We start from the raw sequence: 25,542 nt of genomic DNA, 5'->3' as shown, positions 1-25,542 counted from the left end.
AAAAAATCCATGAATCCACATGGTAGGATTTGTAAACAATTTATTCGTAAATTAGGGTGGAAAATAAGTATTTGGTCACCTCAAACAAGGAAAATCTCTGGCTCTCACAGACCTGTAACGTCTTCTGTAAGAAGCTTTTCTGTCCCCCACTCGTTACCTGTATGAATGGCACCTGTTTGAACTCATCGTCTGTATAAAAGACACCTGTCCACAGCCTCAAACAGTCAGACTCCAAACTCCGCCATGGCCAAGACCAAAGAGCTTTCGAAGGACACCAGGAAAAGTATTGTAGACCTGCACCAGACTGGGAAGAGTGAATCTACAATAGGCAAGCAGCTTGGTGTGAAAAAATCAACTGTGGGAGCAATCATCAGAAAATGGAAGACATACAAGACCACTGATAATCTCCCTCGATCTGGGGCTCCACGCAAGATCTCATCCCGTGGGGTCAAAATGATCATGAGAACGGTGAGCAAAGATCCCAGAACCACACGGGGGGACCTGGTGAATGACCTGCAGAGAGCTGGGACCAAAGTAACAAAGGTCACCATCAGTAACACACTACAACGGCAGGGAATCAAATCCCGCAGTGCCAGACGTGTTCCGCTGCTGAAGCCAGTGCATGTCCAGGCCCGTCTGAAGTTTGCCAGAGAGCACATGGATGATACAGCAGAGGATTGGGAGAATGTCATGTGGTCAGATGAAACCAAAGTAGAACTTTTTGGTATAAACTCAACTCGTCGTGTTTGGAGGAAGAAGAATACTGAGTTGCATCCCAAGAACACCATACCTACTGTGAAGCATGGGGGTGGAAACATCATGCTATGGGGCTGTTTTTCTGCCAAGGGGACAGGACGACTGATCCGTGTTAAGGACAGAATGAATGGGGCCATGTATCGTGAGATTTTGAGCCAAAACCTCCTTCCATCAGTGAGAACTTTGAAGATGAAACGAGGCTGGGTCTTCCAACATGACAATGATCCAAAACACACCGCCCGGGCAACAAAGGAGTGGCTCCGTAAGAAGCATTTGAAAGTCCTGGAGTGGCCTAGCCAGTCTCCAGACCTCAACCCCATAGAAAATCTGTGGCGGGAGTTGAAAGTCCGTGTTGCTCGGCGACAGCCCCAAAACATCACTGCTCTCGAGAAGATCTGCATGGAGGAATGGGCCAAAATACCAGCTACTGTGTGTGCAAACCTGGTAAAGACCTATAGTAAACGTTTGACCTCTGTTATTGCCAACAAAGGTTATGTTACAAAGTATTGAGTTGTATTTTTGTTATTGACCAAATACTTATTTTCCACCCTGATTTACCAATAAATTCTTTACAAATCCTACCATGTGGATTCATGGATTTTTTTTTCACATTCTGTCTCTCACAGTTGAAGTGTACCTCTGGTGCAAATTACTGACCTCTGTCATCATTTTAGGTGGGGGAACTTGCACAATCGGTGGCTGACTAAATACTTTTTTGCCCCACTGTATATATACATATACATACATATACATACATATATATATACACATATACATATATATATACACATATACATACATATACACATATACATATATATACATATATATATATATACATATATACATATATATATATATACATATATACATATATATATATATACATATATACATATATATATATATACACACATACATATATATACACACATATATATATATACACACATACATATATATACACACATATATATATATACACACATACATATATATATACATATATATATATATATATATATATATACACATATATATATATATATATATATATATATATGTATATGAATGAAACAATCTTATTCCCTTAGCATTATCTTTTATTTCACACCTCACAAAGTGAGAGGACCACACATTACAATTTTACATTTATTTTAATGTCCATCATTGTTCTTTGTACATTTAAAGTATTAAGATTTCGAGTTTCAATCATCACAGCTGAAGGTAGATTTTACTGTTAGAAACTCTGTAAGTTAGTTACTCATTTAAATGAGATACAGCGGTGACAAAAATACATTATAACTATTAGCATCTTTAAGGGTTTAGCATTTTACTCAGGGGAAAGGGTCTTGTGTTAAAATGTAATCATATATTTTTACAATAAACTTTATCATAACATGAAAAACATGAACAGGCAGCACACACTGTGCATCTTCACAGCATCACTGTGGCTAGCTTATGCCCCAGTGCTCAAAGGACAGCGCTGTACTTTGGTGAATCTATCTGAGCATTTATACAACGTACAGACCGACCATAGCGCCGGCTGAAAGTATAACTGACATCTCGTGGCCTGTATGTGTCTATCCCACCCACGTGGTTAGTTTCTGCTCAAGAACTCAGTACATACTGTGACAACCATCGCTCTGCTCAGAGCACAAGACGAACATGGCCTTTACTGTCCAGCTCAACTAAAGACAGTTGTTGCAGGACCTTCAGCTTAGCATCGCTCACATTCATCTTCAACTGCTTCATCTTCTGCACGCTAAGTGATCCCCTGCAATGGAAATGGATTCACATTTATAAACTGATTTTCTGGCCTAACAGACCACTCAAAACTCTTTAGACTACAGGCTGCTTGTAATCATACGTTTATACAGTGACAGCCAATCCAGACTCAACATGTAATCACAAGCTTTTTCAGAATGAACCAGTTTACTTTTCCATAGCCTCTCACAATAACAGCTGTTTTTCTCCAACCTGTTACTTTTGCCCAGATGTTGCTGCAGCTGCTGGTAGAACGTATTGAGGTCAGTTAGCTTGATGTTGGAGCGTACGCTCGGGGGGAGCGACTCCAGCATGGCTGCAGTCAGTTCCTCACACTCACTGCCTGGGGACACAATGACAGATCAGACATGGATCATTATTATTTTATTCATCACAGGTTGGGAAACTCTTTAACTTGGTCACGGAGGGACAGGGGAGTTGAATATACATGTGATTTGAAACTAACCATCTAAAAGCATTTTATTATTCATTAATCTAACATTTGGTGAATAGAGGAAAACTCTGTAACCACACACAGAGAGGTCTGGAGGACTGGCTCGTTTCATCTGCTGCACAATGCTGTCAAAATGCAAACATCCTGTTTCAGGGTGATGCTGAAGAAATGTTCAAAGAAATCATTCAAACCCTCAAACTACCATGAACTACCAACGCTGAATAGGTGTGCTCATAAATTTTAATAAGTGTTACTTTAGGTTCTGAAGGCTACGAACATTTGACGAAATACCAGTGGCTCACCACAAGTGTACCAAGATGATTTCAAATGATCTTATGAGAGCACTGAGACTCTACAATAATAAAAATCTACAATTTAAAATTGAAGCATTTTAGAAAATCTACATATTCGATTTCAGAGAAACGTTACTACAATTGAAGCTGTGGGGACTAACATCTGCGTTTTGTTCAGTCCATCCAACAGCTGCAAAGACTTTTCAGCCTGAACCAATCAGCAGACGGGCAGAATGTAACTTGAATGTAACTTGAATGTAACAGACTTACTTTGTGGCTGCGCGTGGTGAGAAGCTGCTACAGCTGAACACACCTGGAAGAAAACATGGAGCAGGTAGCAGTGAAACAGGAGCTTCTGACCAAAGGTAAAGCACTGATTCATATTCATCGACATTTATTTTTGTACAGAGTAACAGAATTACCAGGGTCAATATTATCGGTTTTTATTGATCCACAGCATAAACCACTGTGATGGGCTTCAGTTCTGTAAAGCTCAAAGATTGTAACATCAAGTTAAACTGAAGGTCTAATTTACAGATGGCAACAAAAACTTCAGCCAGTGGGAACTTCAAATGTATAACTGGAGACCAGAGTCCACGTCAGAAAACCATCAAATGAGATAAAGCTGAGAGACTGGGATCGCTCAGCAGACGTGTGTGAGGCTGTTATTCAGCAAAAAGGATTTCAGTTCCTATGTGCAAACGATGTCCTCGTTCTGTTTAACAGCACAAAAACATTTTTATACCAAAAATTCAATCTTCAGCCGTGTTTCACTACAAGTATCTGCAGCCGTCTGCTGTGTGTAAAAGTATTAAAGTTATGTAACACTTTGTCTACGTCCACACTAGCCCCAGATAAATTTGAAAACGGCGTTTTCGTCTGAAAACGCGTCCACACTATCGTTTTCATAAAGGTGTGCGTCCAGTCCTGCGCATGTGTGAAGCGCAAGAAGATTCAGCCCGCCTCATTTCTGTCTGCCGTTCATTTACTTTCAGGCTCTTTGAAACGTGGCGGCAAAATGTCGAGGAAAAGCACCGAGTTTGTTAAATGGACTCACAATGAGGTGGAATTGTAGCTGTGAGTAACACTAGAGCTGGGAGATAGAACGATAACGATATGTATCGCGATATAACTTTTACTCGATAGAGAAATTAAGCTATCGCGATAGACCTCGCCGCTCTTGTCCTCTTAAAAAAAAAAAAAAAAAAAAAAGGTCGGCCGATCCAAATTAAGTAGCGCAGAGCCGAACCAATCACAGCCGCAGCTTCACGTCGCGTGACTTGTTACGTACAAGCCAGCGGGTAATGGAGGAAATGAGTGTACCGACTAGAAAAATCAACCGAGCGTGACCGAAGAGAAAACAGATGATGGTTCCAACGCCGGAGAGATTGTCGAACGGAAGAGCCATAGAAGCTCCGTAGTGTGAAGGTATTTCGGCTATTTCAAGTCTGACAAAAAACAGAGTAGCTGCACTGTAAATTGTGCCGAAAGCAAGTCTGGAAATACAATAAACTGGTGCATGCGTCACACTGTGCGCCACGTTATTGTTTCAGTGAAATGAATTTCTACAATACTGTTAATTCTACTCTCTGCAGTGTTTAAATGCTTACATATACACACAGTTACTGTCCCTCCACACATACGACTCGGTTCTGCTTCTATGCCCCAGCTTTGTTTACTTTTTCCCACCGAGGCTTCTAGACTTCTGATTGGCCAACATTTCTGCACGGTTAGGAATCTAGCGCCACCTGCTGCTTTGGCATGTTCATAGCAGCGTTTTCCTTCATTTCTCCCTTTATGTGTGGACGGGATTATTTTTTGAAACGGAAACTCTCCGTTTTCAAAAACACCCGTGTACGTGTGGACGTAGCCTCAGTCTCTGACTGGAAGCGCTAATTCGTCATTCGGCTTTTGTCAGACTAACGTAACTGTTAAAACTGTTTGAAAAGCTAAGCTATACAACAAGGAGAGATTGAGAATTTCCTTTTAGTTCTCAGTTTATTTGATATTGACAAAAGTTAGTCAGTTTTGTCTGTTCTTCTGTAAAACAAACTAAGATTTATTTTTAGAATTAATACTTTGTTTCTAAGTGGAATTGACAGTTTAGTCTGTTTCGTTTGTTCTATTTTGAAACTTAAACGCTTTAGCGGCTGCCTTTTGTGTAGTTTGCAATATTTGCCTTTATTTATCTGAAAAAGTCTCGTGTTCCTTAAGTACATCTACCCTGTTGAACTTATTATGGGAAATAAATATTTAAATAAAAACAAGCTGCTGATTATTTCACATTTTACTTGTGAGCAACAGCACATTTAAATCTTACAAATATAGTTATTTGGCTTATATCGTGATAGATATCGTTATCGCCTGAAATGAAAAAAACATATCGTGATATGAAAAAATCTCATATCGCCCAGCTCTAAGTAACACAAAAGTATAAAGTTGCAAAAGCGAGTGCGAGTTAAAGAATTTGAAGAAAAGCTCTCTGGAGCACGTGCAGACTGATTAATCTTTAATAGGGCTGTCAAACAAAACAGCTGCTGTGTAACGCCCTCCGCTATCTTAGTTTAATTGGTCACATGACTGCATCACATGACTAACATGTGTCATCGTTTTCAAAAAGGCTCCGGGTTCGCTGTTCACACTGCGACACGAAAACGGCGTTTTCAAATGTATCCGCTTTGGAGAGCGTTTTCAAAACGCTGCGTTTTCCTTGAGCAAAAACGGCGCCTCAGTGTGGACGGGAGGCCAAAACGGAGGGAAAAAGATGCGTTTTCAAACGGAAACACATTAGTGCGAACATGGCCTTTGATTCTTTACGATTCCACATTTTCAGGCTCAGAGCATCTTTCTGTCGCTATGTTTAAACAGAGCAAACAAAGACTGATGTGCTCTGGTGAAATGACAGTCGCGTTTGTGGCAAAGATTAACAAAAAAGGAAAAAAGAAGAAGCTGCGGGTGGGGAGCAGTGCTATGCTACAACACCACATACTGTGAATATTACAGGTGGACTGGGGGATCACTGGGGGCCACTATCAGGTTTTAAATGTGAAATGAGGAGCCTGGGACTGAACTCAGCACCGAGACCAGCAGGAAATAAACCTAAGAATAATGATGATGATGAATGTACACAGTCCAGGTTGGAAGCAGAGACGTTCTGTGGCTCACTGTGAGGAGAAGGGCTGGGATTACATCCTTCTTACTCCTTACTGACATGTAAACTCGTGTAATTTATTTAAAATGATACATCGTGGGACACATTCAATGGCAGGTGCTGCTGGCACCACTGTGGATGATGGTGCAGCTACCACTGCTGTACTTAGTTTGACTTTTTCTCTCTCGGCTCCACATCTCTCTACACTAAACTCTGCTCTGCACGGCGCACAGGGAGGAGATGTGATAGGGCAGTAATGAAAATGAACAAAGGGCTTGTTGCTCAGCGGCCCTTCGATCGACCCACTGGCCTCCCGGGCCAGTCCAGCCCTGGCTCCTCCTGTTAAGCTCCCACTGAAGCAAACCAAGCATATGCTTCTAGTCCACTATCAAAGAAGTGCCGTCTAAAGGTGTCGTACTGCTTACCTCGGCTGTGGTGCGACTGACAGCACTTAGCAGTGCTACAGACTCTCGCTCTGACTCGGTCAGTGTCCCAACCTGCAGAGACACCAACAAGGAAACACAGCAGATCCTGAATGGAAACTTTAAAGAGAATTCAGGAGAAATGTCGATCTGCACGATAACCACAAACTGCAGCAGGATGGAGGTGTGTGCACAAACCCGTGAACAATACACACAATTAATGTGATTAAATGTCATTAGGCCTGCTTTCCACACATGTTATGGATATAACTGCAGTAGCTGCACAGTGTTTGGAGGCAGCTAACTGTGATTAAACCAATGAAAAGAAAACACCACACCTAGGACACGTCAAAGCGCTCTCTGCAGTCTCTGTGTGTGTTCAACTTTGATGCTTTCTTGGGCCAAGCGCAGGTACTCTGGGACAGGAAGACCAGTTTAAACTTTGAATTAGCACTTCAAGTGCTCTCACGCCTTCCTCACTTCATCGCCAAGTTCACCACAACGTATCTTTGCACATTTTCCCTTTGATTAGATGGTTAATCAAATCTGACCTCCCACAGCAGTAGTACTTGTATCAGTGAGCTATGTTAAACAGTCATAAGGTGTCGATCTACCCACCTCCATATCAGTGGTCTGTTCAAAGTGTTGCAGCAGCTCCATGACGCCGCTGAGGTTGTTTCTGATCGAGTCTACAGACTCCTTCTGTGCACTCGTGAGCTCCTTCACCTGCGAGCACAGGGCTGAGTGTTTGGACTTTATAGACTTCAGGTTCTCCAGCACCACTGCCAGGTTGTTCTACAAGCACATGGTCAATCATCAGCCCACAGACTACATGCTCAGGTGTGTACCTGATTTTCTCTTATTGCCTTTCTGCAAACATGAAATGTTCTACCTCATGCATCACTCGTATCACTGAGCGACAAACTGTTTTTCCCACTAGAAGCGCTGCATCCAGGTGAACTGAATGATAGCTCTGGGATTTCCGTCCCTCTTCTATGTCTTATTACATGTACTGGTTGGTACGGTTATAACTATTAGCATCTTTATGGGTATAGGCCGGTTCATCTTACTTTCACTTTAGTTGGAGTTTGTTCTTCTGTGTATCCTGATGACATCATGTTTTTTTTAACAAAAGACAAATAATACACAACTTCCAAGCACAAAGGCCGCAGTGTTAGCAGCCAGTAATTCACTAAGAGCTCTTTGATTTTCTCTAGATCTGCCTGCAGATGCTGGGAGAAATGTCATCTGTTAGTCACCTCAGCTGGACATCCATTTTCTGCACTGCTGTTGATGAAGTCCAGCTTCAACCGCTTCTCAATGTAATCCAGGTCTGCCTCTGCCTTCAGAAACTGCAAAGACAAAGTGCATCACATTGTGGCACTGAACTTCCTGCACCATGTTCAGATTCTTTGCTGTTTGACTCAACATTCCTGGTGGAATCACACTTACAGCTCATTGCTTTATGTGAACCTCATCATGTTACACTATATCAAGTGCAGCGCCCATGTTCCTGTTCCAGGACAGAGTGTGTACTAGGCAGCAGGACTTTGGCATATCCAGGTAGCTTCAGGATTAAACCGGGGTCTTCTGTACCACTGGGTGGAAATCACCAAGAAACGTTCCAGATCAGAGATCAACAGGTATGAACTCACCACCTACTGACCAATGCATTCTCAGGACAGAGACACAAGGCTGCAAAGGTCTGGACATGTGCAGAGGAGGGACAGCGGATAAAGATGGTCTATGGTCCAGCAGTCCCCAGACAACATCAGCCATCAGATCTCCTCACTGTAGGGGGCCAGTGGTTCAAGTTTCTGATTTGATGAGTGATTGAGTGGTTCAGAGAGCACCGTCACTGCTGCTACCCTGACAGCTGTACTGCAGCCACATCGGAGCGAACTTAAGAAGGAAGTCGTCTGATTCGTTGTTTAGAGAGCACAAATGTGTAGATTACTCCAGCTTGAGCAGAAGTAAGGATCGATGTGTGCGCGCACACACACACATTATTATTTTAAATATTGTTCTTGTATTACAAGGTAATATTTGTATTTAGACTTATTTTCAATGGCTGTATTTACATTTGGATTACAGATAAGTAATTATCTGATATTGACTTTATTCCAGCTGTGAGGTAAATAAAGTGCATCTTTAATGCATTTATTGAAGGTGTGTAAACACAGAGGTGGTCCTTGCAGTTTTCAGATGCTTTGACAATACTATTGCACTACTAGTTGTCTGATACAGTAGTGCAATGAAGTCAGAGCATCTGCCAACAGCTCGAGGTTCACACACGGTAAACTTTGCACTAGTCCCAGGATTGCACAACCTGTACAGATGGTCAGCAGCACAGACAGACAGAGCTCAGCTACAGGCTGCACATCCTCCCATTTCCCTTCTGCAATAAGAGTTACGGGGAAGTAAGCACGCTTGTCTTTGGCACCGTGAGACTTGATGCACTGAGCCATGTGCAGGAGACAGCTGGTGTTTGAGACGGTCTCGAAAAACAAACAATCTGTGAATAAAAGTCCTAAAACAACAGAGCGATGCTACACTTGGTCCCGCTGCGGACTGCTTGCTCCGAGTTGCTCTGTGACGTTCGAGTGGCGGCGATGTTGAAACTAGCCGAGCTCCTTCGCGGTCCTGCGGTATTTGATGGGCCTGACTTTGGATTATTTCTTAGCAGAGAACCGTGAGTCGCCTGCTGTGAGCGGCACACCGTGTGCAAAGCTGCGATCAATAGCGGTTCAACAGCCAAAAGATACAGTCGGGAAAAGGAGTTTGACGCTGTGCTTACCATCGCCTCAAGCTTTTCAACTGTTGTCTCCATGTTGAACAGTTTTCACCCTGAACGTGGGCGCTGTGATTGGCCAGCTGTCAGGAAGGAAGAAAGCTGATTGGACGTGTGTCAGAGCCGAGAGCTGTGCGCCATATTACTCCCAGTCTGTTTCTGTGTTTGGCGCCCCCCTCTGGCTTGGAGTGAGATGAGTCCTGCTGAAACATTTTAGGATCTTCCTGATAGTGATGGGATTTCGGATCTTTTTAGAGAACCGGCTCTTTCAGCTCGACTCAATAAAAGGACCCGATACTTTCGGCACCTAACCGACTCTTTAGGTTGTTTTGTTTCTTTAGTTAATTTATTATTAACAACAATATAAAATTATGCACAAAAGGAATTACTAATGTAAAAAAAAAAGTGGCTTTATTTATATATGTTTATATATAAATATATACGGTGGCCCCTAGAGACAAAGCACGTTCAAACTCTGAAGGAAATTGCCTTCCCGGGTTTCCTCCGTGGCGTGAGCGATAAGCAGAGTTCTGTCCTTTCCTTCTAAGATTCCTAATTATTTAAAGTAACACTCAGGTATGCCATTCAGCGTGTTAGTACGAGCTCGGGAGCAGCTTGGGAGAACAAGAAAACAGAGACTGCTTTAGGTTGCCTTCCCAATCGACTCAAAGGTTTATTTGATACACAGCAGTTTATATAGATGAAAAAAGGTTCGTGTGTCAGCTTTCCCAGTTCAAACCGGTACAGACTAAATAAGGAAACGTCTTCCTGCCTTCTGAGCAAAGTATCCCTTGTGTAGTTTATCAGTTCAGCTACAATTTATGATCATCCCAGCAAAATACACTCCTAGACATAAAATACAGAGTTCTTTCATTAGTGAATTCTGAAACAAACCACCTAGCCTTTAACGAGCCTTTTCCAGGAGATAAAGAAAAAGGGAGGATGGGAGTAAGGAAGTGGTCTCATCTCTGTGGTGTTTTCGACCTTCTGGTACCAGCCTGTGAGTCCTACACATTAATTCTTGGGTCACAGAGAAAGAGAAAAACAACTAGTAGATTGGCCTTATTGAGTAACAGTTTTCCTGTATAAAACAATATCCTGTAAATGCTTACCGTGGTATCAAAATATCATAACAAACTCCAAAACACATTTCTAGCGTTAACTGAACTTCCAAAACAGAGCTACCTAGATCACTTAAATTACACATTGAAAGCATATGTGTATTGTTTGTATATTTATACACCAGCACTCATATATATTCAAACAATTAAAAAAAAAAAAAGTTCATTTACCTGTTACTACCACACACCAAATCCGGTCGTTGGTACTTGCTGGCTTGTGTAGCCACTAGGTAACAAAAGCTCAACACTGCGCCCTAGCATCCTGGAGAACTTCTGTTGTCTTTTGTACGTGTTTTGGAGTTTGCACGTGCTTCGGGGTTTGTACATGTTTTGGAGTTTTCACGTGCTTCAGGGTTTGTACGTGCTTCAGAGTTCGGACATGTTTTGGAGTTTGTATGTGCTTTGTTAGTGGCCACCGTAAATATACTTTTATTTATTCACTCCACATAAAATGTAATAAATAAATCATATAATACAAAAACCAACTATTCACATTTCAGCTTTTATCTATTTAAATTTTCCTTTTAAACAAATTTAAAATGAAACAACACAGAACACTGCAAACCACAACACAATTAAATATAAATTAAAATATGAAAACAAAAAGAAGATGCATATTCTCTGTCATATGGGCCTGCATGAATAAACTTTCTGTATCCGTTATCATCCGCAACTGAAAATAGTTGTGGATGATTACTATACCTTTCTAATGTGACGCAGGGCTCTAGACTAACTTTTTGCCATGGTTGCACTGGTGTGCCTAAAAATAAAATTTAGGCGCACCAGCACAAAATTTAGTCGTACAAGCACAAAAGTTAGGCGTACCCAAATTTTTTAACTGCATTACTTAACACCGCAGTTTTACATGTTCACGTTTTTTTTGATTTGTAAATGATTAACTAACAACCTTTCAAAATGATTAACTTGACACCCCCTTTGCTGCCCAAATTAACAGCAGCTCCATCAGCCCCCATAGCAATGATTTTATCCAACCAGTTACTGCACTGGTCCCCAAGAGCAGCAAATGCTTTCTTTGAGGCAGCATAAATTCCTAAACAAAAAAAACAAACAAAAACATTTACTTATCAGATCAAGAGTTTACAATGCAGTCTTTTTCAGTTTGAGTTTCTATATTCATGTATTATTGCTATGTTTAATTTTCAATGATGCTAGATATGGTTAATTCAGTAACACGATGTAATATTATTAATCATATACATAGGCTACGTGACATGACATGGCTTACCTTGGGCATGGGCATGCTGGACCTCAATGTGTCCAATCAGTATATTCGCTGGTCTTCCTTTTTGTAAGATACGAGCGTACACAATGACACATTCTTTTGTGGCGATGTCTGTGTCTCCATCGATCAGGAAGGCCATGTATGTACTGTTCGCAATTTCCACTGACGTCTTTTTTTTCAGTGTGTCAGCGATTACGCCTATAAACTGGGCGCACGCAACATCATTGCTGTATGTGGGGTTTATGTCCAAGCCATTTTTCCTGTGAAGAGTTATTTCTGACTTGAACTTAGTAAACGGAACTTCTTCTTTTGCAATATTGTAGGCGATGTTAAACTTAATGATCATCTCGGCCTCCTCCGATGACCTGTTTACTCCTGCCTGCCGCTGAAAGGCAGTGGGGAGCGGGGACATTTTGGCAGAGCATTTATCGCGGCATATAATGTGTCTTCTCGATGCTGTATGCTTTTTCAGCGTTTCAATTCGAAACGTATTAGCACCAGTGACAAATGCTGTGTTGCCGGCCATGGTCTTTCCACACTCGTGACAATAAATGCAGTGCATCATATTGTCAGCTTGGCTGTATCTTAGCCAGGGAAACTGGTCAAGCCACTCGATTCGAAATCTATACATTTTCTCACTTTTACTTTCAGTGGACTCCGGCTGGGAGTCGATCGTATGTGGCTCATTTTCTGATGCCGTCTCCGGACCAGTGTTTGACAAAAACGGAGAGGTTGATGGCTCCGTGTCAGAGCGCTGGCTCAGAATTTTGGACTGATCAGGCCTTAACTTTACGAAAAAGTTATCAATTGTTCTTTTCATATTTTCTCAATACCAACTTCATACACTTCTGACCTGGGCTACTCACCCATCTCTATCTGCCCGCACTTTCAAACGTAAACACAAGTAGGTCTGCAGGAATATCTGGACCACGGCCAATCACAGAGGTCCCCGCCTCTGAGTATCTCTGATTGGTTTAGAACACGACATGGGCATAATGTGTGTCTGTTGTTGAACACACGGAGACTTTCAGGGTTGCTGAAACTTTTTTTTTCCGAGAAAATACTTGGTTGCACCGGTGCGACCAAGTATTTTTTTTACTTGGTCGCACCGGTGCAACCAAGTATTTTTTATTAGTCGCACCATGGAGAAATTTGGTCGCATTTGCGACCAAATTGGTCGCACTCTAGAGCCCTGTGACGTTGTTGTCCCTGGCTCTCTTTCTCTGTCTCTCCCTCCCGCTCTGTTCCTGTGCTACTGAGAGTGTAACTACTGCCCCTCCCACCTCTTCCCAGCGCAAGCACAAGGCTCGAGTGCGGAGTGAAGCGGGAAAAAAGTGCGAGAGAGAGAGAGTGAGAGAAAGAAAAAAGAAAACCCACGGCTCGCCATAAGGAGCCGGCTCGCATCGTCCACGTCAAAGAACAGTAAATTTACGCTACGGTAGGATGTTTTGACAAGGTAGGACGTTTTGTCAGAACACCGGCTCTAAGAGCCATTTCGTTCGCGACCGACACATCACTACTTCCTGAGAGTTACAGACACATCGAACCGACCTCCTCTCTCATTTCTCTTTCTCGCATTATATTAAATAAATAACCTGGTGCGTTATGTTCTTCTTTCCATAATCTTCACATTTTCAGGTATTATGCCTTCCAGTCACGTAGATAGCAAACATTTTGAATTTACACCTTTTCTCACCGCTTTGTTTGGCCTGTGAGAGGAAGCCAAAGCACCCAGAGAGAACAAACAGACACGGGAGAACACAGCCGGGTCAGATGGAGGATTCAAATTCAGGGCGCTCCTCCCGCCAGGCAACGGAGCAAACCACTGTTCCGCTGTACTGCACAGGGTGTGTTATATTATGTGGATTGAAAATGTGACGTCATTCAGGGGTAAAACCGCAAAGAATTCTGGGAACTCGTGGCAAGAGGTACTAGCGCACGCAGGCTTTCAGTAGAGATTGAAAATGTGACGTCATTCAGGGGTAAAACCGCAAAGGATTATGGGAACTCGTGGCAAGAGGTACTAGCTAGTACCTCTTGCCACACAGGCTTTCAATTGAAATTACATTACACAGCGATAAAAAGAAACACAAAAAATGGCAAGAAGCTGTTGTATTATTAACTGCAATAGCCGGTCGCATGACAGCCACGGGAAGCCGACGGGTAAAGAGATCGGTTGTTATCGGATTACGTCGTTGAAGAGAAATTGTTCGAGCCATGTTTCCGAAGTAACAAAGAGGTGATGGATGGCCTGGATTGCAGCCATTCAAAGACCAAATATAACGTCCCAGAACACTCCAGCTCACATGTTAGTCTGCTCCAAGCATTCCCACAAAGGTCAGTCTTCTGTTGTAGTTAATACGTCATTTTTCATAACATAATTGGTAATATAGGTTACAAGCAAGTCTGGCGCTGAACAGAAATTGTCGCGCTATGCTCCTTTGTTTATTGTGCATAAATAGTGAATTGTCCTGACACGATATTGCGTTTCGCTTCTGTTATTACCATGGTACATTGACAAAAACATATACTTTTATTCACAGGATAAAACAGTTTTTTTGTATCACTAATTGCCCAGTACGATTACAGCATACAGTATTATTGTCACTGCTACATTTCTGTAATGCGAACCAGAAATTATTTCCACTACTAATTAACGGTTAACGAATGTGTATTTATGAAGACGATTTGTGAGACTGGTAAACTTATGATACGTACAATGGTCTTTCGTTCTACACGGTGCATTTCAAGGTCCTGTACTCATCCGTCGGTAAACTGTACCTGGGCTTGTTGCAGTGACCTGAAGTTACTAAAAACTTCATGAGTGTATGCACTCACTCCAAGAACTGTATAATTATAAATATGAGCGTGGTGAAAGTTGGGCAGCACGCTGACGTATTTTGTCCACTCTGTGTGCTCGTAAGGGTCTAACCCTTTCACTCCTTTGATTTTTTTTCCTTGTATCTTTTCTTTGACATTTCATCAAGTCTGTCTTTGTTCTCCTTCGTTTTGTACATTCCCTTTTTGGGGGGCAAAGAAAAAAGAATTTATTGGAACCGGAGAATGAACGTTTTGCGGTGCTGCAAATGCTTGCATTTGATGCGGTACTTGGATTGTTTTGCCACGAGTTCCCGGCATGCAATGCGCGAAAGTCACGTGGTATTTCAATCTCTATACTGTTGTTCAGTGATGACGCGACGAATCCTACTTCCGGGTCTAAAGTAGTCTGTGTTTAATATGGCTTTTGTGTTGTTAACATGTTTAATGTTATGTATTTTCTACTATTTGATCTCAAAAAGCTCCTAAAACAGTCAGTGATCACTGTTGACCTCCCTCGGCTTTTATTACCACTAATCATTTATTTAAGCTCAGTTTTTAAAACCTTAGGATGTAACTACAGCCCAGCCCATGCAGCAGTATATGAATGACTAACCTCGTATTGTGGATGGATTATCTCAGTTGTTCTCCTGGCTGAAATTTGGTCCTTTTACAGCATCCTGCCACGCGATTACATTTGTTCCTGACCACCGAGAACACTCACGTTAACTTTTATCGAGTGGAAAAAAAGTTAGCTTGTTTATATTATGCTAACATAGCTGTGTCGCTAGCGGTCACGTAGCACATCATTATATACCAGCTAGCCCAACTTCAGTAACCCTACAAACGTCACTGCTGTTTAGTTTCCTGTCTTCATTTATGCTGGAAGTGATAACAGAGCTGTACGTTTGAATTTGTTTCCAAAACCCCGCAGTCAGGACATGCTATATTGTATTTAGATAGAAGCTAGCGAGCTAACTCCCTGCTAACTTCTAACTCCGTTAAATGTCAAAAATTCCGTTTTCATGGATGCCTGGATGTTAAACTCAATTGTTACACCTGGTAGAGCAGAACGCTGATCATTTTATTAAAGATGAAAGACTTTAGACAGTTTTTCAACTCTCAGTAATGCCATAGTGATCGTTTGATATATGGACCTGCAGCGGAGTTTAGGCCCAGACACGGCTAGTGACGTCAGACTGAACAATCGGATAGAAAAACGGTTCATTACTCGAAGCTTTTCAACACAGTCCACTCTGGTGACATCTGGTGGCCAAATATATGAAGAGCAGCTTGAATCCACAAAATAAAACCAACTGCCTCATTATGATTGCCCACTCGATAGAGTGGAGTTCTGCCTGATATTGGGCCACCGTTGTGTTGCTTTAAACGTGTATTTATGGGGGTGAAAAAAATGTTGTTTATTTCTTTAATAAATAATTTTGACCAGTAAACTTTCCTTGTTTAAACATGCACCATGGTTTGGTCTTTGCTTGTGACTTCTCGATGTTGGTAAATACAATAATTGAAAAAATACCACGCTACATATAATATAGGCTACATATAATAATGTACAACACATTTTGGAGTATATTTCTGCTGTGAGGTCCCGCCTCCTTGTACTTATGCAATTAACCGGGTTCCAACCCGGACAAACGGATCAGATTTTCACCCAGGTGTCATCCACATATCTGAACCAATGGCTTGGTGGTGTTCCAGGGTAGGATAGCAAAGCCCTCTTTTCCACTTCTTCCATGTACAAATTGGCCACAATGGATGAAACTGGGGAGCCCATGGCACACCCATGTTTCTGCCTGTGGAACTGACCCTTGTATGTGAAGTAGGTGGAATGAAGACACAGTTCAAACACACTTGGTCGGTGCTGAGAGCGGTCCTGTTGCTGAGGTTGGGGTCATCCTGTCATCTCTTACGGACCACCTTCAGTGAAGACAGATGTGAAGCCTGATCTTGAAAGTTGAGCAGATGTCTGTCTCCTGAGTCTGATCTGGGAGCTGCTTCCACAGGAGGTGGGTACTGTAACAGGCCTTTTAGAAAACGCCAGCTACCACCAATCCTGTGGCAGAGGTTTACTGGAACAACATGCTCTTAAAAATATGATGCACTCACATCATCACACACGACTCTGTATATTCTGCCAGTGCAAGAGTGGAGCTCCCAACTCTCTTTCATGGTTGTTATACACACTCAGGGAAATCTTTCTGGATAATGACGATTATGTCTGTTATAAATTACATTATTTAATGTAATAACAATTCATATTTTAAACATTTTTTGTGCAACATTATTACTGCCATTATGCTGTTATTACAAAACACTATCATCACATGTTCTCATTGTTCACCTGGTGAGGCTCAAAGCGCTCCCAGCTGGAGTCCAACCGGAACGCTGTCTGATAGAGGGAATGATTTAAAAATGTTGATACTGTTTTGTCAGGAAAGAACTATCGACCACACACAAAGCAACGTAGTTACTACACAAACAAAATTTATGTGGCCATATGGGAGACATTTGAATCTGAAGGTGCTTCCGACACAAAGGAAAAATACACTTCTTCACCTTCAGCAGGGATATTTACACAAACTGTTGATTTTGAATTTGGAAAATACAGGATTTGTTTGTTTTGTTTTGTACCGATGAACTAATATTAGAAACAGTTATTCTACAATGCTTTATGTTACAAAGCAAGTCTCATAATAAGAAATGTCAAATATGAACAAAACAGGAAGCAGATTCTAGTTTTAAGGGCAAACTATATGAAAAAAGTTGTTCCTGTACAGATAATTGTAAGAGCAGTCGTGGCTTTGTGTTGGTGTGAGATAAAGGAACAGTTTAAGACTAATATTTCTGTTTGTCACTATGCAGAACAGTTAGCGCGGATCTTTCACTATACTGTCACTCAATGACTTTATTATCAGCTGTGTGAGTCTGCAGCACAGGAAGTTCCAGCTTCTCACACTCGGTCATCTTCAGGGTTAAGTACTGGGCCACCTCGTTGGGATCGGTGAACAGTGGAGCCGGAACATTCTGAAGAGGAGGACACAACGAATCAAACTGAAGAACTAATCTGGAGTCAAAATAAAAACCACATATTAAAGTAAAAATTGATCTGAATATTCATATTTATATAAAAAACAACAAATAATAATGTACTTCAGAATCACCCATGAAAAACAAAAATCCTAAATGCTGTATAAACAGCATCATGAACGTGTGATGGTGCAGCACAGTCAGCATGTCAGTGTGAGCAGTCCTGGTGCTGCTTCAGACAACACGAGTACACTGAGCTCACCACAGCTCCCAGCTTCCTCTGCAAACACACTGCTAACATGCTGGGGTTCTTCTGCACACTGACATCTCGTCCCAGGACGGGCACAGGCAGCTGTCTGACGCTGGTTTCATTATTATTGTTGTTGTGATACAGTTTTAGTACATTTCCATCGTCACCCTTAGCCCTCTACAACATGAATTTAACTGTTTTGTTCTGATTTCTTTTTTTTTAGAATTAAATATTTCATCCTACATTTTGATAGCTTGGAGCGTCCTCTACTGATACATCAGCCAACAAGTATCCACAGGTAAGCCAGCGGTCTGAGAGCGACGTGCTGTCAGGATAATAACTGTGAGGTGTTGAGGATGTGGCTGAACAGACTTTGAACATGAGAAGGATTTTAAATTCAAGTCTGAATTTATCAGGGAGCCACTGAAGAGAAGCTAATAATCTCTTTGCAGTGCCAGTGGGCGGAGCTTTGAGTCAACTGAAGGCTTTTCAGGTCATGTTTTGGACATCCTGAGAATAATGAACCCGTTTTTTAGCAGCACTCTGACTCAGGATGTTTCTAACTTTAATGACATTGCACAAATGAATCAGGCGAGCTCTACGTATTTGTTGAAAGTACACCTGAGGCCATCTGAGCAAAGTATCAGGTTGGACATCAACTTTTAACATTTTTAGGACCAAGTATAATATTCCTCTTTTGGAGATGATGAGTTAACTCTTTGATTACTTCTCTTTCAAAACGTCTATAATGAAGATAAGATATCAGTCTATAATTAGCCAAGGCAGCTGGATCAAGTAAGGGTTGGAAGTCCGTGGTATGTAACCTGTTAATAAAGACAGATTCATCCTGTTAAAACCCGAAGCATTAATTCATAGGGAAACAGATGGACACCATCTGTCCAGGTTTTCCCACAAAGTTTGCCAATAAAACCCACGTTGTTTTTCTGGACACTGCTCAGACAGGAGAACGCTACTAGTCCAGGTGGAGAGGGGACCACAGAAAGCTTCAGAGTCTGACATCTTTTTAGCAAAACTACCATCGACACAGTATTGGTAAACGGACTGATTCTTATATAGCACTTTTCTTCTCTCCCACAGCACTCAAGGTGATCTATACAACATGCTTTATTCACCCATTCATATTGTTCTATCCTGTTTCCATCTAAGCAGCAGAACAGACTTCACCAACTTCACGAGGACATGACGTACTCTAGGGGGCGCTGTGTTTGCTGCCCAGGACCGAGGAGCCTGATTGGCAAGTTTACCCTGAAGGACATCCATGGAGGACATCGTTTAGCATGTCCGGTTTGGCGGTGGGTCAGTGATGGTCTACGGAGGCATGTCCATGGATACCCTCACCTGACCCCAATCCAACTGAACACCTCAGGGACATCATAGTTCGGTTGCACCTCGGACTGTCCAGGAGCTCGGTCCAGATCTGTGAGAAGAGCTGCTAGTGCACTGGAGGAGCATGGTCCCATGTTGTCAGGCATGCATGTGGCGGCATAAACACTACTGAGGCCCATTCTGGCAACAAGCACTAGCCTGGTGCACATTTTTGTTCACTTTGATTTACAGCTTGTCTTTGAATTCAGCCTGTGATTATTTTCATTTCATTTCATGTTGTGGTATCCTTCCTTTTCTAACACATTAACCAGTCCAGTCAGTAGATTATATTTTTTAAAGCTCAATGAGGATAAAACTGAAATCCACCTTACAGGCATCAAATCCAACCTTTTGAAGGCGAACCATTTCTCTCTCACCATCGATAACTCCAGTTTTCCCCTCTCCTCAGGTTAAGAGCCTTGGTGTCATCCTAGACAGTTCACTGTCCTATAAATCTCACATCAATAATCTCACCTGCCCATTTCCATCTATGCAGCATTAACAGATTACATCCTGCACCCAGTCTACATCCACAGTCTCGTTACCTCCCACCTTGACTATTGTAATTCTCTCTTACATGGTCTCCCCCCAAAATCCCTCCATCAGCTTCAACTGGTTCAAAACTCCGCTGCCTGCATTATTACCAGACAGATTATTACCAGAACCCCTCCTACCAGCACATCACCCCTGTTCTTCAGGAATTTCACTGGGAGCCTGTGAAATTCCGAATAATATACAAACTTCTTCTGCTCACCTTCAAGGCCCTTCATGACCTTGCTCCTTTTTACCTTTCTGACCTGTTAAGCACCACCTGTTCTGCCGTTCACTTCGATCCTCTTCTTCTGTCCAGCTTGCTGTGCCTTCCTTCCGCCTCACCACCATGGGAAGCAGAGCCGTCAGCTGCTCCGCTCCCAGGCTGAAGAACTCTCTCCCCCAGATATAAGAAACACTTTCTCTCCCCCAATTTAAATTTCAACTCAAAACCCATCTGTTCAAATCTGCATATTCACTGTGAACCTAATGTTTGTTCATTTTATCTTGTGCTTTTTTGTTTTTATTGTTCTTCATCTTGTTATTGATCTATTATGTGTTTTACTCTTTGTTAAGTGTCCTTGGTTGTCTTGAAAGGTGCTTTTAAAATGTACTATTATTATCAGGCCTCGCAAAATTTCAAACTCCCTGGTAGCCCTTCGGGCAGGGACTCTTCAGTTTTAGCCCAAAATAAATTTAAGTAGCCCGAATAAAAAAGAGAGCAATGTTTTGATTGATGTTTTGTTTCTCGTTTTGTTTCCGTTACAATATTATACATTAATGTATAATATTGTAACGGAAACAAAACATTAATCAAAAAATTGTTGAAAAACAAATTACAACATTGTATAAAAATGACAATCATCAACTCAAATACTTGGTTCTAATTGAACAGAAATTTCTATGAACTTGTAAGAACTGTGTAGGACACGAATCAGTCTGTGTCAGAGCCTGAATCTGACATTTCCACTGAAGTCACGGTAAGAGGCAAGTGGAACCAAGATTGAGGCCGTTTGCTTTTTGAAGTTTGCAAAGACTGCTAAATTTTGCCAGTGGTAGTTCACTCTTTGCAACATAGTAGCTGTTCTAAACAGATTTTTCAGGTTTATTTTTAATATGTTATTTGCGATTGGTGTTTGTTCTGGGAAAGATATTGCAGACTGAGCAATAATGTGTTTCTTGCATTTCTCATGGGTTCTAATGGGGTCTTTCTTAAAATGACTGGTCCCAGTAACAAAGGCGCTTGTCGACTCAGAAATCGAGAGAAAACCAACAACACACCCGGCAGAACATTATGTTATTTACACGGTTGCACATAAGTGGTCCGCATGTGCGCATTCGCTGTCAAAATAAAAGACGCGCACCAGATAAGAAGTTGCAGCGCGCGTTTGCGTCCATATAAAAGGCTGTTTTTGTCCTAGAGTGGGATTTTCACGGCACATTCTGCACCACATCTCTGTGCGTTCATCATTTGTTTGAAGCCAGCTCACCTCCTGCAACCACTTTTCCGAGAATACATGCTTCTTTTGTGGTTCGGACTCCTGACATTTGTTTGGAGGTGGAGGAACACCAAAGTAATTGCTTAAAGGAGCTTCTTCGACATCTTTAAGAGTTTTAAACAAACGTCTGTCCTCCTCCTGAAAATCTTATGTACGCAAACACGCGTTGCAACTTCATATCTTGTGCGTGTTTTTTATTTTGACAGCGAATGCGCACCTGCGGACCACTTATGTGCAGCCCTGGTTATTTAGCTCGTCATATTGCAGCCACAGAAATTCTTTTGTCCATGAAACCATAAAGCTGCACTTTCTTTTTGCCTTATAGTCTGATTTGTCATAACTTCTCCGTTTTGTGGTAAGCTTTTCTTTGGTTGTCACTTCTTCACCCTGACCTGTCTTATTTGGCTCAGCAGAACTAAAATATATATCCTGCTGCTTTTACACACGGACTCACATAAGCTCAGCGATTCTCTGCGCGATCAACCTCTCACATGTTTAAGCTGCAGGAGATTTCACTTGTCATGTTTGCATAGTAAGCTAACGATTAATAAGACGATGTCAGAGGAATTGGTGCAAATTATCATCACTCACAGATCAGTGCTGTTGCTCTCTATACACAGTTCGCACGATTGCAAAGTGAAAGCAAAAAAACAAGCGCAAATTCAAACGCGACTTCAATATGTCACATATTGACAGTGGCTCACCGATGCCAATGACATAATTACCCAGCTACATTTCCGAAAGAATGCAAAAGCATTGACATATATTTTTCCTTCCTACGATAGTTATTAACAAATCCAAAAGGAGTCGGTGCTAGAATAAAGTGCCAGACGACGTTCAAACTCACACAAAGCCTTTCGTGAACATGAAAATATTCGGGCTCTGCTTTGGATCAAAGAAGCCAGTAAGTGGAAACAAATAACAGAATCACAGCTCTGTGTCACTGCTCACCTTCAGCTCTGAGATTTTGCTTTCCCTCGTAGTGAACTCTCGCAGCATGTAATCCTTCCCAGCCTGAAACCAAACGTTACATCACGTGAGTCACTTTGAAGTCTGTCACCTGCCCGTGATGAAGTCTGGCAGCACACTCTCAGGTGATGAAACAACTTACCTCGTGATATAGTCGAGTATCGTTTATTCTAATCAGCACTCCGTCCACTCGCAGGAAGAAACGCATCAACAGGAAGAAGCTGGTCGGCATCACTCGCTGCATCAACAAGAAACATCATCGTCATCATCAGTGTTAAATCGGCTGCTCATTTGGATTTGGCAGTCCCACGGGACAGGAAGACGGCACTCACAATTTTGACGCTAAGCATAGAGACTCCATGGTCGTGCAGCTCATCTTCAAACAGCAGCACCTCATCAAAGAACATGATGTGTTCCCGAGCCTTAAGCTTCTCCATGTCAATACGCTCGGCAGTCTCAGACACCTTCACACGAAAACCTCACATCACTTTCTTACAAACCTGTGACTGAAGAGTGAACAGTGTCAAACCTGCCTACCTTTATCTGCATGCTTTCTCCTGTCAGAGTGCCTCTGTAGTCTGTGGTGTACGTCCAGTCATAAGGTCGGATCACATCTTTAGAGTGTTCAGAATCAGCTCTGGAAGGGATATCATCCAAGATGTTTAGCTCAGTAAGCCAGTGTGACCCTGAGCCTATACTACACCTTTAGCTGACAGAATGAACGCACCACACTTTGTTCTCTAGGGTATGACTGAAACACCAAGACCTGTCAAATACATTGGACAGTAGCTGACAGTCAGAAAATTGGTGCAACGCAGCGGCGTCGCAGAAAATCTGCCGCAGAACGCCGTAGACAGACACAGCAGCACGCCGAGTCCCAAGTACTGGTCTAAAAGTGGGTTTTTATCCAAGCAGAGAAGATTATCTGACAGAAGCTAACAGTGAGCGTCTTACCTGCTCTCCTGCCATTCCTGAGCACACGCCACCTTGACGCTATCCTCCATGTTGCTGACTCTCTTCAAGGAATCAACAGCATTGAATTCAATCCCGTAACCGTCCGTGTGCTGGATGCGCAGTATGTTGTCTCCAAACAACATCTCTGGAAGAGAAGGCATGTTCATGTCTTCTGCTAGCCTGGAAAGTCAAACAGTGAAGACTGATATCAATCAGGTTTTCTCATCTATTCTAGTCGTTTTGGGAGGATTCAAAACATCAGAAACAAATCGAGCAGCGCCTGCAACAATATTAGTTTGTTTTCTTTAACGTGTCGCGGCTGCTTCTTTCAGTGTCTACATTATTCATTTATGGTTATTTCTATTTTTCCACCATGTGATCACATCACAGCGAGAAGATGTGATGATGCTCGGTGCGTTGCTGTCTGATGAAGAGGACGTGTTACAGCTTTTGTGATGCAATAAACAGGCAAAAACAGCTGATCATGTAAACACGACTCATGTGGACACACACAGACTCTACTGTTTGGTACTCTGACAGTCCCGACACAGCTTAGATGATATTAAAATGTGACAAATATCTCACCGTTCAATGTCCTTGGACTTCATGATGTGGTTTTTGGAAGCAGTCACTTTCCATGGTCCAAAGTTGAAGTCCTGCTTACTGCTCTTGAAACCATGTGACATCATCATGGACAGAGAGGCCAGCATCAACTGCAAGACAAACATCAGCAGGTTTGTCCAAACAGAACAGGTGGACAGTATCTGCTGTTCAGAGCTTATGGTGTGTTTGTCTGTTTAAATGCGATGACTTTGTAGTTGTCATGTGTTGTCTTTGTTAGAAACCAAATCTGGCAAGGACACAGTGAGCTCCTTCCACCGATGCAAAATCCCTTTCCAGACATTTTCACTAAAAGGGCGATTTACTGGCTGTAGCTGGTCCCAAAGTTGAAACCACTCACAGGAGTAGTTGTGGAAATTTCGACTGTGGGAAACCCGCTGATGATTTGCAGAAGTGGCCCACAGATGCTGACCATCCAAATGATCCCTGGTCAGGGTTTTCAAAGCTGCTCAAACGTGGGCACCGAGACAGAAGAGCAGCACTGTGCCAGTGAAGAGCTGTGACTACAGTCAGGGTCAGCTCCGTGCCCGCCAGCTGCTGCACAACAATCCGAGAAAATCACTGCGCAGCGCATTTTGCTAAAGAGGATAAAAATCCCAAATAACAGAGACATCCGAGGTTTAAAAAAAGGAAATTCTTGTCAGCCGTGCAACATTTAGTTATTCCTACAAGCTGGTCGGTTTGTAGCAATAACTAAATGTTGGTCAGGCCGTCAGCAGCTTTATTATGAGTGAACATACCGAATCTGTGACTCGTATTATTATAAACTTGCACGATCTGCACACTTAAAGTAGCTGAGGCTCGGTTCACGCACAGCGTGTTTGCCGTGTTACAGAAACAAATATTAGCACAAAGGCTCGCCGGACGTTTGTTTCCCTGCGCTGACTCGATGTTCGCTCAGGCAGCTCCAAATGCTTCGTCCCAGTTTAGGCTGTGAACGTAAAGCTCTGCGGTCAAACACACAGGCTGTACACAAACACACAAACACATTCATTTACCTTGATGTTGTTGTCGAGCGTTACCTGTCATTGGAGGCTCCCGGGTACGCCGGTGAAATCTGCCCGGTGATGTTTGTGACGCTCGCACTTTGGTTCCACTTTCAAACCTTTCTTTAAAAAAAAAAAAGATAACAATCATTTTTCGGTGTTTGTGGGTGAACACGAATTCAGTGGTGATCTCACAGTGTTTCATTAACATAAAACATTTTGAAATAAATTCGGAGAGTTAATCGTCTGTTTTTAGAACTGCGGCTGTCGGTCTTACTGTTGGCCGGTTTCAGCCCATCCCTCCTTCCTCTGGTCTCCTGGCCCCAGCCTCCTCCTTTGTCCTCGGTCAAAAGCAGCCATGCCTTATTCAGCACTGAAATCTTAACGATGATATGCATGCTCGATTTGGAAAACATTTGATCCTGATGCAGTCCTCTGCATTTATGCCTGTGACATGCTCCAAGTCAAACAGTTGTGAGCCCT

The 25,542-nt window shown here is 42.3% G+C and overlaps 1 protein-coding gene across 1 annotated transcript; it reads right to left on the bottom strand.

The window, feature by feature from the left end:
- Positions 1 to 1,894: 1,894 nt before the first annotated feature.
- Positions 1,895 to 25,182, bottom strand: tiprl (TIP41, TOR signaling pathway regulator-like (S. cerevisiae)). Its single transcript, XM_026182175.2, has 13 exons — positions 25,072 to 25,182; positions 24,038 to 24,165; positions 23,453 to 23,632; positions 23,036 to 23,135; positions 22,831 to 22,962; positions 22,641 to 22,736; positions 22,481 to 22,543; positions 8,103 to 8,195; positions 7,462 to 7,638; positions 6,847 to 6,918; positions 3,541 to 3,583; positions 2,737 to 2,866; positions 1,895 to 2,533 (listed from the first exon to the last, which is right to left on the bottom strand). Exons 2-13 carry the CDS (start codon positions 24,160 to 24,162, stop codon positions 2,407 to 2,409), a joined length of 1,338 nt encoding a protein of 445 aa, XP_026037960.1. The 5' UTR covers positions 24,163 to 24,165; positions 25,072 to 25,182; the 3' UTR covers positions 1,895 to 2,406.
- Positions 25,183 to 25,542: the final 360 nt, after the last annotated feature.

This window comes from Astatotilapia calliptera, chromosome 10 (assembly GCF_964374335.1).
Source record: "Astatotilapia calliptera chromosome 10, fAstCal68.1, whole genome shotgun sequence".
NCBI classification, from domain to species: Eukaryota; Metazoa; Chordata; class Actinopteri; order Cichliformes; family Cichlidae; genus Astatotilapia; species Astatotilapia calliptera.
Note: the sequence above shows the minus strand (reverse complement) of the source record. Positions and strands in the feature narration are given on the sequence as shown.